The 15,846-nt window shown below is 42.8% G+C and overlaps 1 protein-coding gene across 6 annotated transcripts; it reads left to right on the forward strand.

Annotated features, from left to right (window-relative positions):
* Positions 1 to 213: 213 nt before the first annotated feature.
* On the forward strand, positions 214 to 11,753 carry abcd4 (ATP-binding cassette, sub-family D (ALD), member 4). Of its 6 annotated transcripts, XM_042703724.1 has the most exons (20): positions 214 to 402; positions 594 to 624; positions 925 to 1,043; positions 2,880 to 3,007; positions 3,268 to 3,407; positions 4,109 to 4,225; positions 4,488 to 4,613; positions 5,551 to 5,601; positions 5,978 to 6,072; positions 6,743 to 6,864; positions 7,044 to 7,135; positions 7,226 to 7,315; positions 7,564 to 7,772; positions 8,380 to 8,471; positions 8,554 to 8,590; positions 8,849 to 8,898; positions 9,122 to 9,174; positions 9,647 to 9,723; positions 9,999 to 10,114; positions 11,235 to 11,753. In XM_042703724.1, exons 3-20 carry the CDS (start codon positions 1,010 to 1,012, stop codon positions 11,301 to 11,303), a joined length of 1,698 nt encoding a protein of 565 aa, XP_042559658.1. In that variant the 5' UTR covers positions 214 to 402; positions 594 to 624; positions 925 to 1,009; the 3' UTR covers positions 11,304 to 11,753. The 6 variants fall into 6 exon arrangements, 5 of the variants coding, with proteins under 5 accessions (XP_042559658.1, XP_031418987.1, XP_031418988.1 ...); XM_031563127.1 differs by having other exon boundaries at positions 214 to 624; XM_031563126.2 differs by lacking the exons at positions 214 to 402; positions 594 to 624 and having other exon boundaries at positions 636 to 1,043; positions 7,567 to 7,772.
* Positions 11,754 to 15,846: the final 4,093 nt, after the last annotated feature.

The following is a 15,846-nucleotide window of genomic DNA, read 5'->3' on the forward strand; positions in this document are numbered from 1 at the left end:
TCCGGTGGTTAGTAACTGGCTTTAAAGACCTTAAAAAATTAGGAGGAATTTAAGACTTTGCGATCTCAAAATGATATTTAGTAAGGTGCATCATTTGTATGTAATTTGTTGAGAAAAATCCTGGGAAGACAACATTTTGCTGAAAAGTATTGCTATACATTTTAGCGAACAGCCAGTAGGAGGCGCGATATTCTTTCCGTCAGGTGGGATTTCATTAAAGAAGAAGAAATCTTCAAACTGTGTTGCCCATACAGTTGGTAGTGTGTAACTATTTATGCGAAGAGACCAAAATGAAAGCTGGCTTTTGTTGCACGCCAACCGGTATAACAACAGCAAAATTGTTTGGCTGCATTATGTCCCAGAAGTGACATCCGTTGCTTCGACTCACTACTCCATAAGCAAGTAATGACTGTTAAGTTCATTTTTTTATGGATGTCACTGAACTGTCACATGAATATACAAACTTTAGACCCAAGACATTTCCACATCGCACCTTCTGGTTATTGTCAACACACGGATCACGTTTCAGCGTCGTAAGCATTTTTATTTTGTCTGGCATTGTTACTTTCTTGGTTACACTAACATGTCTCCAGGTGGGCACGGCCGTTCCAAAAACCCGAAGAGGTAAGGCAGAACATTTGCTCTCGTTGAACCTGTTTAATCGTACCACTGTATTCAATTAGACTACAGGTAGTTTCTTCATCAACGTTAATATATTACACATCTCTGGAGATTGTCTTTGTATCGCTATCGTGTACCTAACTACAGCCAACATGATGTTGCTGTTTAGGCTTCATGTTGTTAAAGTGATGTGCACTCATAGCCTTGGCCTATTTCCATATGTTTTCTAGCGTTACTACATAAACTGTTTGTGTGTATGAAACATTGTCTTGAATTCTCATGTAGCCTTTTCTTCGTTATTAGACCTAAGTTGGACCTGACGTTTCTTAAGAGATTTTGCAGCATCCAAAGGATCCTTTTCCCATGTTGGTCCAGTCAGAATGTGCTCATGTTTGCCACTCTGCTTGGTGTGACCCTTTTAGGTAGGTGAGGTTCAGACTTGAACACAGACACACATGAAATCTTGCCTTTTTTTCTAGTGATTGTACAATCATTTTGTCATCTAGATCTGCGACAGGCTTGCTCCATGTCACTAAATCCCTTCCTCTAAAATCTCTTCCTCATTCTCCACTATACAAATCAGTCTTGTTACAAGAAGTCCCTAACTGAAGAGTTCACTATCTCCGAAACTGAAAGTAGACTATACAGTGTGATTAAACACAAGCTCAGTTTCATCCAATATATGAAAGAATTCTGAATTCACCACAGAATACATAAATCATTATCATTAATGGAACGCAGTAGGATATTTTGATTAAAACAAATGTTCCTTCAAGTAGACTGTATCTGATGGGCTTGTGACTGTGACTTGCATTGGTTGTCATGATTGACAGCCTCTGGCCTCAAACCTCTGAGGATCGTGGGTAGTAGTAAGCTACGGTCATCAAGTCTCAGTGACAGTCCTCCTACGGATAAAGGGAGTGCTTTGCTCTACACAGCTCTTGCATTTATCATACCCACCCTTGTGATCTGCACCCCTGGCACGCCAGGAAGGCGCCCGGCAGCACACTATAGCCCACACTTCCACTGCTGAGGTCGCAGGTTTAAGTTATAGAGTGCAGGTCACCTGAGCACTGCCATGGAAGTGAATGGATGTTGAACCTGACTTTCACTGATTGGTTGCATGGGTGTAGTGAGAGAGATGTTAATCAGTACCAGAGTGTTAACAATCAAACTTTTTTTTAAGTAAGCCTATGAATCAGATTTTTTTTTTTTAAGTGTGTGTATTCTGTTTGCATTTAGGCCAGATGCTTCTCTTTGTATTAATAAACTGTACATTTCGGCCTGATCTTGATGTTTGAATTCATCAAAAGAACTTCTATGAGATGGGAATTTATGAGAGTAGCATAGTCTCTTCCTTTACTGACCATATTTAGGTAGTATAGTATGATTGCATGTAGGGGTGGTGAGGTAATGGTTCACTGGACCCAGATTACTATCCTGGTTCTGCCGCACTAAACCTCAGCTCAGTGTTTTCTTGGCGTGTAGCTCAGTGAGAAGGTGTCACATTTTGGTTAGATTTGATCACAAGTTTTGTTTTATGACGTTTTACACAAGTGTCGCTAGCTATACTAGGAGACTTTATCAGGTCAGAGAGTCTTTGCCGAGTTTGTTTGAGAGCAACGGTTAACGATGCTGCTTAATGACGCAAACAGCTCCATTTCCTTTGGATGGGAGGATCAGAGAACAACTGGAAACTCCCACAGTCCCACAGCGGATTGCGGTGACCACTATGAGACCAGACATGGTGTTGTACTCTGAGGGTGAAAACATTTTTGACTTTATTAGTTGACTTAAAGGTGACTAGCTTACTACTACACATGATCCTCAGAGTCATAGGTTTGAGTCCAAAAGAGTGTCAATCATGACAACCAATGCAAGTCACAGCCACAAGCCCTACAGATACAGTCTACTTGAAGGAACAAGGGGTTAGGATTGAGCATTCTGTAGATGTCCTGGGCCAAACTCAATGAAAAGCAGACAAAGGAAGATGCCCACGGGACAACCCCTGTGAAGTGCTCACAAGGGTTTATTCATTACTTGCATCCTCAGCCGAACTGAAATCTAAAGAAGGTTTCCTGAAATGAACGTAGCTTGAAGGGTAAAGCTACCCGAAAATTCTCTTAAAACCAAAAGCTGAGAAGGACCTTTATTTGTTGCAATCGTGATGTTCTTCAAATTGACTGTGTTGACTGTGTAGACTGTGTCGACTGTGTAGACTTGAAAGTATAACATTATAAACTCTCTCTGTGTTTCAGAACAGCTAGTCATTTACCAAGTGGGCGTCATCCCCAGTCAGTTCTACAATGTTCTATCCAAAAAGAACTTTGAGACATTTAAATCACTGGCTGGGTTCGCCGTTGTGCTGATCCTGATTAACTCATCAGTACGTTCATTCTTATACTGTTGGCAAAATAGTAATGGAACTATTTTAATGTCTATCTGTTGTTTGCTTATCGTGAAATGTATTTAATTGGTTTTCCATGGTGAAACCAAACTGTCTCCTAATTGGACAATAACAATTAATAACAACCCTTTCCTGTGTTTGTGGATGACCTCCACAGTTCGAATGTAGTGTTAATGGATATGTTTGACCTCCACAGTTCAAAGGTCGTGTTAATGGATATGTTTCCTTTCTTTATGCAGTTGAAGAGTCTGGACCAGTACATTTGTAGTCTGTTGTATGTAAACTGGAGAAGGTCATTAACTGAGTGCCTTCACAAGGAATATTTCCATGGACGGGTCTACTACACTCTCAACGTGCTGAGAGAGGATGTTGATAACCCGTAAATATATTAATGAATGAAAACACACACACACACACACACACACACACACACACACACATGATTAAGTGCCGAATCTGACGTGTTTCAGTTACTATTGAATGATAAAGCCAGAAATTGTAGGTTCTACAGCCCCAGGCTGATATTGTACTTTTTACATAATTGCTGTTTTTGGATTGCCTGCCAAATTGAAGCTAAAATGGATTTGAATGGGAAATGTATAGTCATGAAAATGTGCCTTACCCTTAAAGATTGTTCATTGAAACAAAATACATTGTCACCTGAAGAAATGCTGGCCAGCTCTGTCAGTGTATACTTGCACTAAATGCCAGCTCCATCAGTGTATACTTGCACTAAATGCTAGTTCCGTCAGTGTATACCTGCACTAAATGCTAGTTCCGTCAGTGTATACTTGCACTAAATGCCAGCTCTGTCAGTGTATACCTGCACTAAATGCTAGTTCCGTCAGTGTATACCTGCACTAAATGCTAGTTCCGTCAGTGTATACCTGCACTAAATGCCAGCTCCATCAGTGTATACTTGCACTAAATGCTAGTTCTGTCAGTGTATACCTGCACTAAATGCCAGCTCCATTTGTGTATACTTGCACTAAATGCCAGCTCTGTCAGTGTATACCTGCACTAAATGCCAGTTCTGTCGGTGTATACCTGCACTAAATGCCCGCTGTAAAAACTGTGCAGGGACCAGCGGATCAGCCAGGATGCTGAACGTCTGTGCAAGCAGATGAGCACCATGGCCAGCCGAGTGCTCATATCCCCCTTCACCCTGGCGTACTACACATACCAGTGCTACATCAGGTGAGAGACCTGCCCGCATTGAGCGACCACCTAAGAGAGGCCGTGTCTCTTACTAAGAGAGACCGTGTCTCTCTGTCATTTAACAATGGTAGTCTCTCTATCATTTAACAATGGTATTCTCTCTATCATTTAATAATGGTAGTCCAGGCACTGGGCTCTGTAAAGCGCCTTGAGCGCTATGTAAATAAAATGGAATTGAATTGAATTGGATCTGCTGCTGCTCCTTGACCAGTGCTTCCTGCCCTCTTCCTACTTGTCACAGCACGGGCTGGATTGGTCTGGGCAGCATCTTCGGCTACTTTGTCGTGGGGACCATAGTCAACAAGGTCCTGATGGGGCCCATTGTCTCTACGCTGGTCGAACAGGAGAAGTTAGAGGGGGACTTCAGGTAAGATGAACAAACAGCTTTATGAGTCTTGAGATCTCAACACACACACGTTTCAGCATATCCATTCAGAGCCCGCTCATTGAAGTTGCCCTTGCTTCAAATTAAATCGGTATCAAGACCCTTTGCATGAAATTAAATCGGTATCAAGACCCTTCGCATCAAATGAAATCGGTATCAAAAACCCTTTGCATCAGAATCAAATTCATTTGCAAGAGCCCTGCTATCCCTAATGTAAAAGGATGGTTTCTATCTGTTGCACATTATGTGGGATGGAAACTGGAATTTAATTATTTATTATTATTATTTAATTATTCAAACCTATCATTAAATAAAATTAATCGGCAGCTGGGTTGCCATACAACTCATTTGCATATTTTAAGCGCATTCAGGAAAATGTGGCTAAAAGAAGTGCAGGTCTGTGGGCGTTGACATCCACTGTCTCTTAATCAAGGGAGGAGCTGTGGGTTCAAAACTTGAAGTTGTCGTGGCAACTGTAATGGAAACGATGAATTGATTAAACCTGTTTCCATTAACCTTAGTAGCATTTTGGTTTATGCAAATTGGTAGTTCATCTAGTGAATTCATTTCTTTACAACTTACAAGATTTTATGGGAAATTCAGTCATTTCTACTCAGGATTTCTTATTCGATTTAAAAAAAAAATTGCATCTGACACTTAGATGGTAACCCAGCTAACTCAATCAGGTATCAGAGGAGATTGCATGGTGGTCCCATTTTGAAATCTGGGAAATGTATTTATTTTCTTTAAGTGACAAAGGGCTGGGACAACATACCAAGGAATGTGTAAAGTGCATGTGTTTGTTTTTTGCCATGCACAACTTGTGTACATTTGTAATGCCCTATATGTTAACCATTTACTGTCCATATTGAACAAAAAAAGAGATCAAAACTAAATATCTGTGTAAATCTCTTTCCAGGTTCAAACACATGCAGATTCGGGTAAACGCTGAGTCTGTAGCCTTCTACAGGTGAGTATACTGTGCAGTCAGTTACATTTACATTTACATCTAGTCATTTAGCAGACGCCTTTTGTCCAAAGCGACGTACAAGGGAGAGTTCAAATGGGGAGATGATTATTGTACACCTCTATAGTCTGTAGTCTTCTACAGGTCAGTATACTGTGCAGACAGTTCAAATGGGGAGATGATTATTGTACACCTCTATAGTCTGTAGCCTTCTACAGGTCAGTATACTGTGCAGTCAGTTACATTGCCATTTACATCTAGTCATTTAGCAGACGCTTTTGTCCAAAGCGACGTACAAGGGAGAGTTCACATAGGGAGATTATTACTGTACGCTTCTGTATTCAGTTGGTTTTGAGTGACGTGTATTTTGTGACTTTAGGGCCGGGAAGGTGGAGCACATGAGAACTGCCGGCAGACTTCAGGCCCTTCTGCAGACCCAGACGAGTCTCATGAACAAGGAACTTTGGCTCTACAGTACGGCTTTTAACCTTTTGTCATGGAATAGAACTGTCCTCTCTGCAATTAGTTTTGTCTGTGATTGTAGGTATAATTTTCCAGTCACTTATTTGGGCTGCATCTGCTCAAGAAGAGAGCCAAAGAAGCTTTCATAGTGAAGTCAACGGCGAGGGCTCAGAAGCAATACCATGTTAAGACCCTCTGATAGCAATATAACCTATTCTTGTGTGGTTTGCAAAAGAAAGTTGTGCTTCCCTGGAGCCATTTGTGGATCTTGGTCAACAGTCACAGTGTTTCTGCAGAATATGGACTTTATTGTGCTTTTCTTGTGGGTTTGATATGAAGCGTTGGGGTCTGTTAATCCAGTCTTGTGGGTTTGATATGAAGCGTTGGGGTCTGTTAATCCAGTCTTGTGGGTTTGATATGAAGCGTTGGGGTCTGTTAATCCAGTCTTGTGGGTTTGATATGAAGCGTTGGGGTCTGTTAATCCAGGTTTGTGGGTTTGATATGAAGCGTTGGGGTCTGTTAATCCAGGTTTGTGGGTTTGATATGAAGCGTTGGAGTCTGTTAATCCAGTCTTGTGGGTTTGATATGAAGCGTTGGGGTCTGTTAATCCAGGCCTCATAGGCGCTCCTAACCCAGAGCCCCACATCCACACCTGTGCCTCCGCTCTCTCCACCTCTCACAGTCGGAGTGAACACCTTTGACTACCTGGGCAGCATCCTCAGCTACATAGTCATCGCCATCCCCATCTTTGCCGGAGCGTACGATGGACTCACTCCTGGTGACCTCAGTGCTCTCGTGAGCAGGGTAGGTATGAATCACACTCACACACTCACTCTTGGCCGTATTAAATTCCTCACTAGGAAGTCTTCTCAATTTTACAGAGAAATATGTTTTTGATGAAAGAAAATGAGTCACATGTGTTCTCTCTCTCTCTCTCTCTCTCTCTCTCTCTTTTCTCTTGCTATCTCAAACTCTTTCCCCAGAATGCCTTTGTCTGTATCTATTTGATTAATTGCTTCACGCAGCTAATAGATCTGTCGACCACACTCTCTGACGTAGCTGGCTACACTCACAGGTAATAGGCCTCATACTATTACACAGTGCGAAGAAGGCTTCTTGTTAGCCTTTAGCACGAAGCTCAGTGTACTCTTATGTGTGACCACAGAATTGGAGAGCTGAGGGAGGAGATGGATGAGATCGGCAGGAAGCAATGTGATTACGACCCTGTGTCGGGGGAGACGTACGACTTTGACGGGTACGCCATGACACATACTGTATATCAAAGCCAACTACTGCACTACTCAGGCTAAGAAATCCTTCTTTCTTCCTCCACATAAATATAATCTGTCTTGCTGGTATGTTTGCCTTGTCCTGAGCACATGATGAAAGTCTGAAAAGCAAACACTTGCTCAGTCATGTGGACTTTGCACACTCATTTCTTGAACAATAAAACTGTGTCAATACCGTGACCTAAACCTCCAATACCATCCTCCTCTTCACCAGCAGGGAGCGTGTGCTCCGAGACGTACCCACAGACACGGCCTTCGTCCTGGACAAGCTGAGCTACAAGTCTCCCTTCTCAGAGGAGCTGCTGGTGGAGGACCTCAGCCTGCGGCTGTGCCAAGGATCCCACCTGCTGGTGGTGGGCAACACGGGCACTGGGAAGAGCTCCTTGCTCCGGGTCCTCAACAGACTCTGGGAGCCAACTAGCGGTGAGCACCGCTGCAGGTAGCAGGAGAAGAAGGACTTTGCTAGAAAGGAAAAGGATGGATTAAAAAGAGGCATAAAAAAAATGCTGCAAGTCGAGTGAACGGTGCAAACATCCACATGTACAGGCATCAAAGCACACCGGAGAAAATGAAACATACATCATCTCAACGTGTACAAGCTCCACAAAACAGCGCATTTCAATATATACAAAGAACAAAACAGAACAGAACAGAACAAAAGTGCAGGTTAGCGATATAAATTCGGTACAGTTTATGGGAATGAGGTGGGGGTTAACAGAAGCCATTCGGCTGCCCAAACCCAGCAGCACAGATGCGGAGAGTACCATGGTCAGGGAGAGGTGTGCATCATCGGAGGTGGATCACCTCTGGCGCTAAATAGCAAATAGCTTTTGCTGCGTCAGCTAGAGGCTTACCGTTCCCTCTAGGAATACATTTGGTTGGTATAAGTGAAATGGTATGTTGAAATCAGGCTAGAAATGGAATGTTCTGGTTGCTTAGGGTTTGTTTTTTATTTATCTTAAATATGTTCTGTTTGGGGTATGTGGGGAATTTCTCCTGCTGTTTGTCTCTCTGGGCTGAATGCTTTCAGGCTCTGTGGAGATGAGGACGTGTTTTGGGCCGAGGGGACTCCTCTTCCTCCCCCAGAAGCCCTATCTGACAGACGGGACCTTGAGAGAGCAGGTGGGCTCAGATGCTGATGTTTAGCGTTCAAGGATTACTGATTATTCTCTGACGCTATCACTCTTATTTTGCCCCTCAACAGGTCATTTACCCCCTGAAGGACATTTATCCAGTTAAAGGTATTGCTGGGTTTGATTAATTATGGCTCAGTAACAATACAAATAAAGTGAATTATATTGAGCAAACCAAAATGTTCATGGTTATTTTTTAGTTTATTTGTTAAAAGCACCGTCACAGTAGTGCCATTAATACAACTCAATTTACTGAATCCACAAGATATTTCTTTGCTATATACTACATGTTTTTATTAATTTAAAATTGTATTATTTACATTGTATTCATTTAGTTCTTTTGGTGCCTCCCATTTTTTTTCACAGAAGCCATAGATGATGAAAGAATCACACAATACCTTGAGCTGGCTGGAGTAGTAAGGAACCAGTAACCTTAATTATATTAATGGAGTCCGTTGGTCTCTCTTTAAGACTGAGTAATGAACTTCTAAATGAAGTTCTTGCCATGATGAGCTCCCTTAATTGCCCTTGGCTAACATTTCTAGAAGGTGCAGTTTCATTAAATTAAATTCCCCCTATTCTCATCTGCGAGGGAGAAGGGAGATTACTTCACTGTGAGCCTCTGCACTTCTCTTTCAGTCCAGTCTCCTGAAGCGAACGGGTGGGCTGGATGAAAGAGTGGAGTGGAACTGGTAAGAGAACCCCCCCCCCCCCCCAAATAAAAATTGTATCTGCCTACAATGCTTAAAAGGTCAGCTTTTGGAGGGAGAATAACTCAGCCATCAAGAAAGATGGAAAGAAAGACTGAGAGGAAAGAAAAGAATGAGTTGGAATCAACATCATTTTGAATATGTAAAGCATCTTTGAATAGCACTATATAAATGTGATGTATTATTATTATTATTATTATTATTATTATTGTGGACCAGTCGTTAAAGTACCGGTAATTGCCATCCACTGCCACGGCTTCCAGCACATACTGTACCCTGTTCTCTCACGCGGGGGGAAGCCTCTGGATAGTGTTGTTCCTCTCCTTCAATCTCCACACAGGTACGATGCTCTGTTCCTCTCCTCTAATCTCCACACAGGTACGATGCTCTGTTCCTCTCCTCTAATCTCCACACAGGTACGATGCTCTGTTCCTCTCCTCTAATCTCCACACAGGTACGATGCTCTGTCGCCAGGGGAGATGCAGAGGCTGTGCTTTGCACGGCTCTTCTATCTGCAGCCCAAGTATGCAGGTTCGTCTCAGTGGCCCGCGGCTGTGTGTCCGTTCACTGGGTGGTGTTTTATCGTGCGGATCTCACTATTTACTCTCATGAGCTGCTGATGTGCAACTGATGAAAAAAGGAGCTAGAAACGGTCTGCGTGATTTGCCCGTCACGCCTTACTCAACACGCGAAATGCACAATATAACACCAATGTAAATAGCTTCTTAAATGAAGTCAGTGTCGTGTCAGCGGGCAGTGTGTGTTCAGTGGTATCGTCCCGTGTGAAACTGTTGTGTTCTTGTCAGTGTTGGACGAGGCGACCAGCGCGTTGACCGAGGAGGCCGAGGACCAGTTGTACCGCATCTGTAAACAGCTGGGCATGACTCTGATCAGCCTCGGCCATCGGAGGAGTCTAGAAAAGGTACCAGGGCTCATACACTCACCGGAGCACCTCTCATTCACTCTCTGATTTAATGCTCACATTCATCTGTCCACCTCTTCCTCTTCATCTGTCTTCCTCTTCCTCTTCATCTGTCCCCCTCTTCCTCTTCATCTGTCTTCCTCTTCCTCTTCATCTGTCCCCCTCTTCTTCTTCATCTGTCCCGCTCTTCCTCTTCATCTGTCTTCCTCTTCCTCTTCATCTGTCCCCCTCTTCATCTGTCCCTCTCTTCTTCCTCTTCATCCGTCCCCCTCTTCATCTGTCCCGCTCTTCCTCTTCATCTGTCCCCCTCTTCCTCTTCATCTGTCCCTCTCTTCTTCCTCTTCATCCGTCCCCCTCTTCATCTGTCCCGCTCTTCCTCTTCATCTGTCTTCCTCTTCCTCTTCATCTGTCCCTCTCTTCTTCCTCTTCATCTGTCCCCCTCTTCCTCTTCATCTGTCCCCCTCTTCCTCTTCATCTGTCCCTCTCTTCTTCCTCTTCATCTGTCCCCCTCTTCATCTGTCCCTCTCTTCTTCCTCTTCATCTGTCCCCCTCTTCCTCTTCATCTGTCTTCCTCTTCTTCCTCTTCATCTGTCCAACCCTTCTTCCTCTTCTTCTTCTTCTTCCTCTTCATCTGTCCCCCTCTTCTTCTTCTTCATCTTCATCTGTCCCCTCTCTGAAGTTGTAGCACAAATCCCCTCCACCATACCCTCTACCCCCACCGGAAACTACCAGAAGCATGGTTCTTCTCTGCTGGGGGATTTTGGCAGTACAATAAGCGTGTATTTGTGGTACTTTTTATATTCTGCAGCAAATTCTAAAAACCGTAGTTTCTGTACAAATTCCTTGAAGCCTACCGGCTTCTCACACACAATGTCGCTGTCGATGCAATCTGGGGCTTTCAGTCTGGAGTGACCTTATCAGATGGGTCCTCACATGATGGAAACGGGGTTGGCCCAGTTTGACCCAGCCATCTGAGGAACTTGACATAAAAGGATATATTTGTAGCACTGTTAGCCCCCAACCACCCTCCCCACCCCATCCCCCACTCCTCTTTCTCTGAATTCATCCTGATTGAAAGTTTGACCCGCTCTTTTCTTCTTTTTATTCCTCGTCTGGGCAGTACCATGACCTAATGCTGCGCCTCTGCGGGGGTGGACGCTGGGAGCTTGCCAAACTGAAAGAGGACTGACCACATGTACCTGGTCATACTGCATACTGCATTCAGTCACAAAATGCCTTTTTGTAACTAGGAAACATTACGTGGAAATAGTTTGTGGTTTCATTACCGGCATGTTAAGTTGTTTTAAGAATAAAGATTACCACTCATTTTTGTAATACATTAAGAGTTTGTTCCTTGTGGTGAGACCTTCATTCCTGTAGGGAACAGACAAGACAATGATAATGACAATGAATGGCATGAACTGTAGTGTTTGTCAGACAATGGCATTATACATACAATGTCATGTCTTGTGTATCACAGTGTGGATGGGTTTAGACCTTTTCCTGTGGGCTCAGATTGTAAAGACTGATTTAAAAGGGTTTGTCCAAATTTGCTCAAAATGCCCATAACAAAATGTAAGACGTGATTAAAAAGAAATTGGGATTTTTGTATAAATAAAACAATAGTCTTTTTAATGAGTATTAAGAGTGTGCAGAACTATATCTTAAAGAGGCATGACATTTCCATCTGAAACTAGCAAGCTAAGTAGCCAACAGACTTACCTTGTAAACGGTGACACAGCTGGCTCTGGTAAAACCTTTCTGGTTTGCTAAATGATGTATTTCAGCGATATATTTGGCAACACATATATTGGTGCTATAAAAGCTAAATATATTTGTCACCCAGGTGCTTTGACAGGTTTTACCCTGCAGTGAATACCTGGGTATCTGGAGGGAACAACAGGTGTGTCTTCCCTTTGCATTCATGTTCCATCAAAATTAATTTGAGAACGTTGTAAACTAGCTATTTACAAAAACACACTTCAAAAATGGTAAAAACCTACATAATGTCACTTTAATCTGAACATATCAGATCCAAAGTTAACAGACAATCAAAGATGCTGTTGAAAGATGGAGGGGATGAAACAGGGGAGTGTAAAAAGGAATGATTCATGTTTCTCATGATACTAATGCTGGGGTGGCTGGATAAGTCTAGCATATTTTTTTTTTTTAAGATTTATTTTTTGGCTTTTTATCGATAGTGCAGTGAAGAGTGGGACAGGAAATGAGAGGGAGAAGAGCTGGGGAGTGGACAGGAGAAATGACATCGGGCCGGATTCGAACCCGTGTCCTCCATGGGCATCAAGCCCGAATGTGGTCGGGGCTACTGCTTGCGCCACAGTGCCCCCCAAGTCTAGCATATTTTAACGGTATAGTGAGAAGATGGGAATATTGCCAGTTGACTGGCAGGGCACTGAAAGGCCAGAGTTACATGGAGGGATAAAACCATCAGGGGAGAAAACCATGGCTTGAGCCAAACCATATTTGTACAATTTAACCTGTCACTGACATCCACTCGCAATTCATCCTGTCACTGACATCCACTCTCAATTCATCCTGTCACTGACATCCACTCTCAATTCATCCTGTCACTGACATCCACTCTCAATTCATCCTGTCACTGACATCCACTCTCAATTCATCCTGTCACTGACATCCACTCTCAATTCATCCTGTCACTGACATCCACTCTCAATTCATCCTGTCACTGACATCCACTCTCAATTCATCCTGTCACTGACATCCACTCTCAATTCATCCTGTCACTGACATCCACTCTCAATTCATCCTGTCACTGACATCCCCTCGCAATTCAACCTGTCACTGACATCCACTCTCTCCACATAGTGATGCTATTAGCTCCCTTTCCTGCTCTTTCTGATGTACCTGGTCAGACAGGGGGAAAGACCAGTATATTCACTTATATGATCAGACAGGGGGAAAGACCAGTATATTCACTAATATGGTCAGACAGGGGGAAAGACCAGTATATTCACTAATATGATCATACATGGGGGAAGACCAGTATATACAGTATATTCACTAATATGGTCAGACAGGGGGAAAGACCAGTATATACAGTATAGTCACTAATTCAGTCAGGTCTGAGTGACACTGTACAATTCTATTGATCTATTACTTCACTAAAAGCCAATCACCCACCTGCATGTACCGACAAGTGTTATTTCATTTTTTTTTCATGGTCCCTTTTTGTGGGGTATAACATGATTGTGTTCCAGAATAATTCAAGATGTTCCTGAGACCTCCAACTGACTGCCCATTGCACTCTCTTTTTTCTCACTCTTAGTTCCCTCTTTAAAGGTTTAAGTCATAATCAGCACTGCAATAGAATTGGTAGTTGGAGAAGCTTTACTCTGCCTAAAACCAACAGCTACACTGCTCAGTGTGATGCGCATAAAGTGTCAATGGAAAAGATGGCAGCTGCTTGCAGAGACAGACTGTTTGGGCTTGCTAACCATCTTTTTGGTGACAGCCCAACTTTGTGATTCTGTGACAAATGCTTTTCTTAACAGAGCAATACGCTTCAACCGAACATATGTAGAAATTATATAGTCTGTGTACCGCAAATGCTTGAAGATACAGAGTCCATTTGTGTGTGGATGAGAGTGAGGATAAGAGCACACACACACACACACACACACACACACACACACACACACACACACACACTATTAGGATGGGAGCGGAAGCATTTTTTCAGTGAGGCTGAGTTGAACCGAAATTGCAACATGCTGTACACATCTTCGTGAAAGCATAGTGATTGAGTAGAGATTGACCTTCAGTACCCTGAACCAGTGTCTTTAATATTATTGCGGCTAACTTTGATATTTCTGGTCAGTGTGTTTAATACTGTTACTCTTTTATACATCCTCCAATGAAATACAGTTTTATACATCCTCCAATGAAGTACTGTTTTAGACGTCCTCCAATGAAGTACTGTTTTATATATCCTCCAATGAAATACTATTTTATATATCCTCCAATGAAATACTGTTTTATATATCCTCCAATGAAATACTGTTTTATACATCCTCCAATGAAGTACTGTTTTAGACGTCCTCCAATTAAGTACTGTTTAATATCCTACAATGAAGTACAGTTTTAGTGTCATTTCTGTTTGTTATTTCTAATGTGATTAACAGATGTTTTTTTTTTGTTAATCAAATGATATTGATGGGGGCGATAGTGGTTCAGGAGTTGTTTAGCAATCGAAAGGTTGCTAGTTTGATCCCGACTCCTCCTCACCAAGTGTCAAAGTGTCCTTGAGCAAGACAATGAACCCCCAACCGCTCCCGATGTGCAGGTTGGCCACTTAGATAGTAGCCTCCGCCTCATCAGTGTCTGAATGGGTAGATGTCTGAGGCATTCATCTGTAAAGCTCTTTGAATGCTCTATAAATAGAAAAGCGCTATAGAAATGCAGTCCATTTACATTCAAACATGTGATTGATTGATTCACCCATCCTTCTATACCTCTCACATCCAGAGCATATCCAGACATGAACCTTCATTAAAATTACATTACACTTTACACTTGGACTTGTCTGGGAGGGGCCACAGGTTCTGTATTAAAATCAATGAATTTCAGAATGTACTTGTGTTCTATAGCTTGTGATAATGTTAGCATGCAGAATGTACTTGTGTTCTATAGCTTGTGGTAATGTGAGCATGCAGAATGTACTTGCTTGTGGTAATGTTAGCATGCAGAATGTACTTGTGTTCTATAGCTTGTGGTAATGTTAGCACGAAGAATGTACTTGTGTTCTATAGCTTGTGGTAATGTTAGCATGCAGAATGTACTTGCTTGTGGTAATGTTAGCATGCAGAATGTACTTGTGTTCTATAGCTTGTGGTAATGTTAGAATGCAGAATGTACTTGTGTTCTATAGCTTGTGGTAATGTTAGAATGCAGAATGTACTTGTGTTCTATAGCTTGTGGTAATGTTAGAATGCAGAATGTACTTGTGTTCTATAGCTTGTGGTAATGTTAGAATGCAGAATGTACTTGTGTTCTATAGCTTGTGGTAATGTTAGCATGCAGAATGTACTTGTGTTCTATAGCTTGTGGTAATGTTAGAATGCAGAATGTACTTGTGTTCTATAGCTTGTGGTAATGTTAGCACGCATTTTTTCATTCACAAAAGAGAAACCTGTCTCCTGCTCTATACACTACATTGGTGTCAGAAGTAGGAATCGAGGATGACCAAGCTTGAACACATTGAGGATCTCATTAACCAGCTGCAGCAGGAGGGGGCATGGCTGAAGAGAAATACCCCAACAGCCCTAACAGACCAGACCTGGCTGTGTGCCCTCCCTGGGGACAGACGGAAGAGAACAGCAGGAGGGGGCCACTGGACGCCTCTACTGCTCCAGGAACACCAGGGACCAGGGACCAGGGACTGGGGAGTCCAGCGCACCCGCAACGGATGGAGGGAAGCTGCTGCGCAAGGCGGTCCAAGACAGGCCCCCACCCCGACCGCCGACCAGCTGAGGACCACTGCTGCAACAATGCTATGCCAAGGGACAACAAAGCTGCCCCGCTCCAGTGGTACAGGTCCAAGAGTTCCGTACACATTCGGAAATCCTGGCCTGTGGTACCAGTTCAAGAAAATGTACCCTTTTTCTCTCAGGAAAACAAAGTATCTTAATCATCATATTGCAATCCTCTCTCTGCATGATGAAAAGAGGCATGGTTTACATAACTCAATAAGC

This window comes from Clupea harengus, chromosome 25 (assembly GCF_900700415.2).
Source record: "Clupea harengus chromosome 25, Ch_v2.0.2, whole genome shotgun sequence".
Taxonomy (NCBI): domain Eukaryota; kingdom Metazoa; phylum Chordata; class Actinopteri; order Clupeiformes; family Clupeidae; genus Clupea; species Clupea harengus.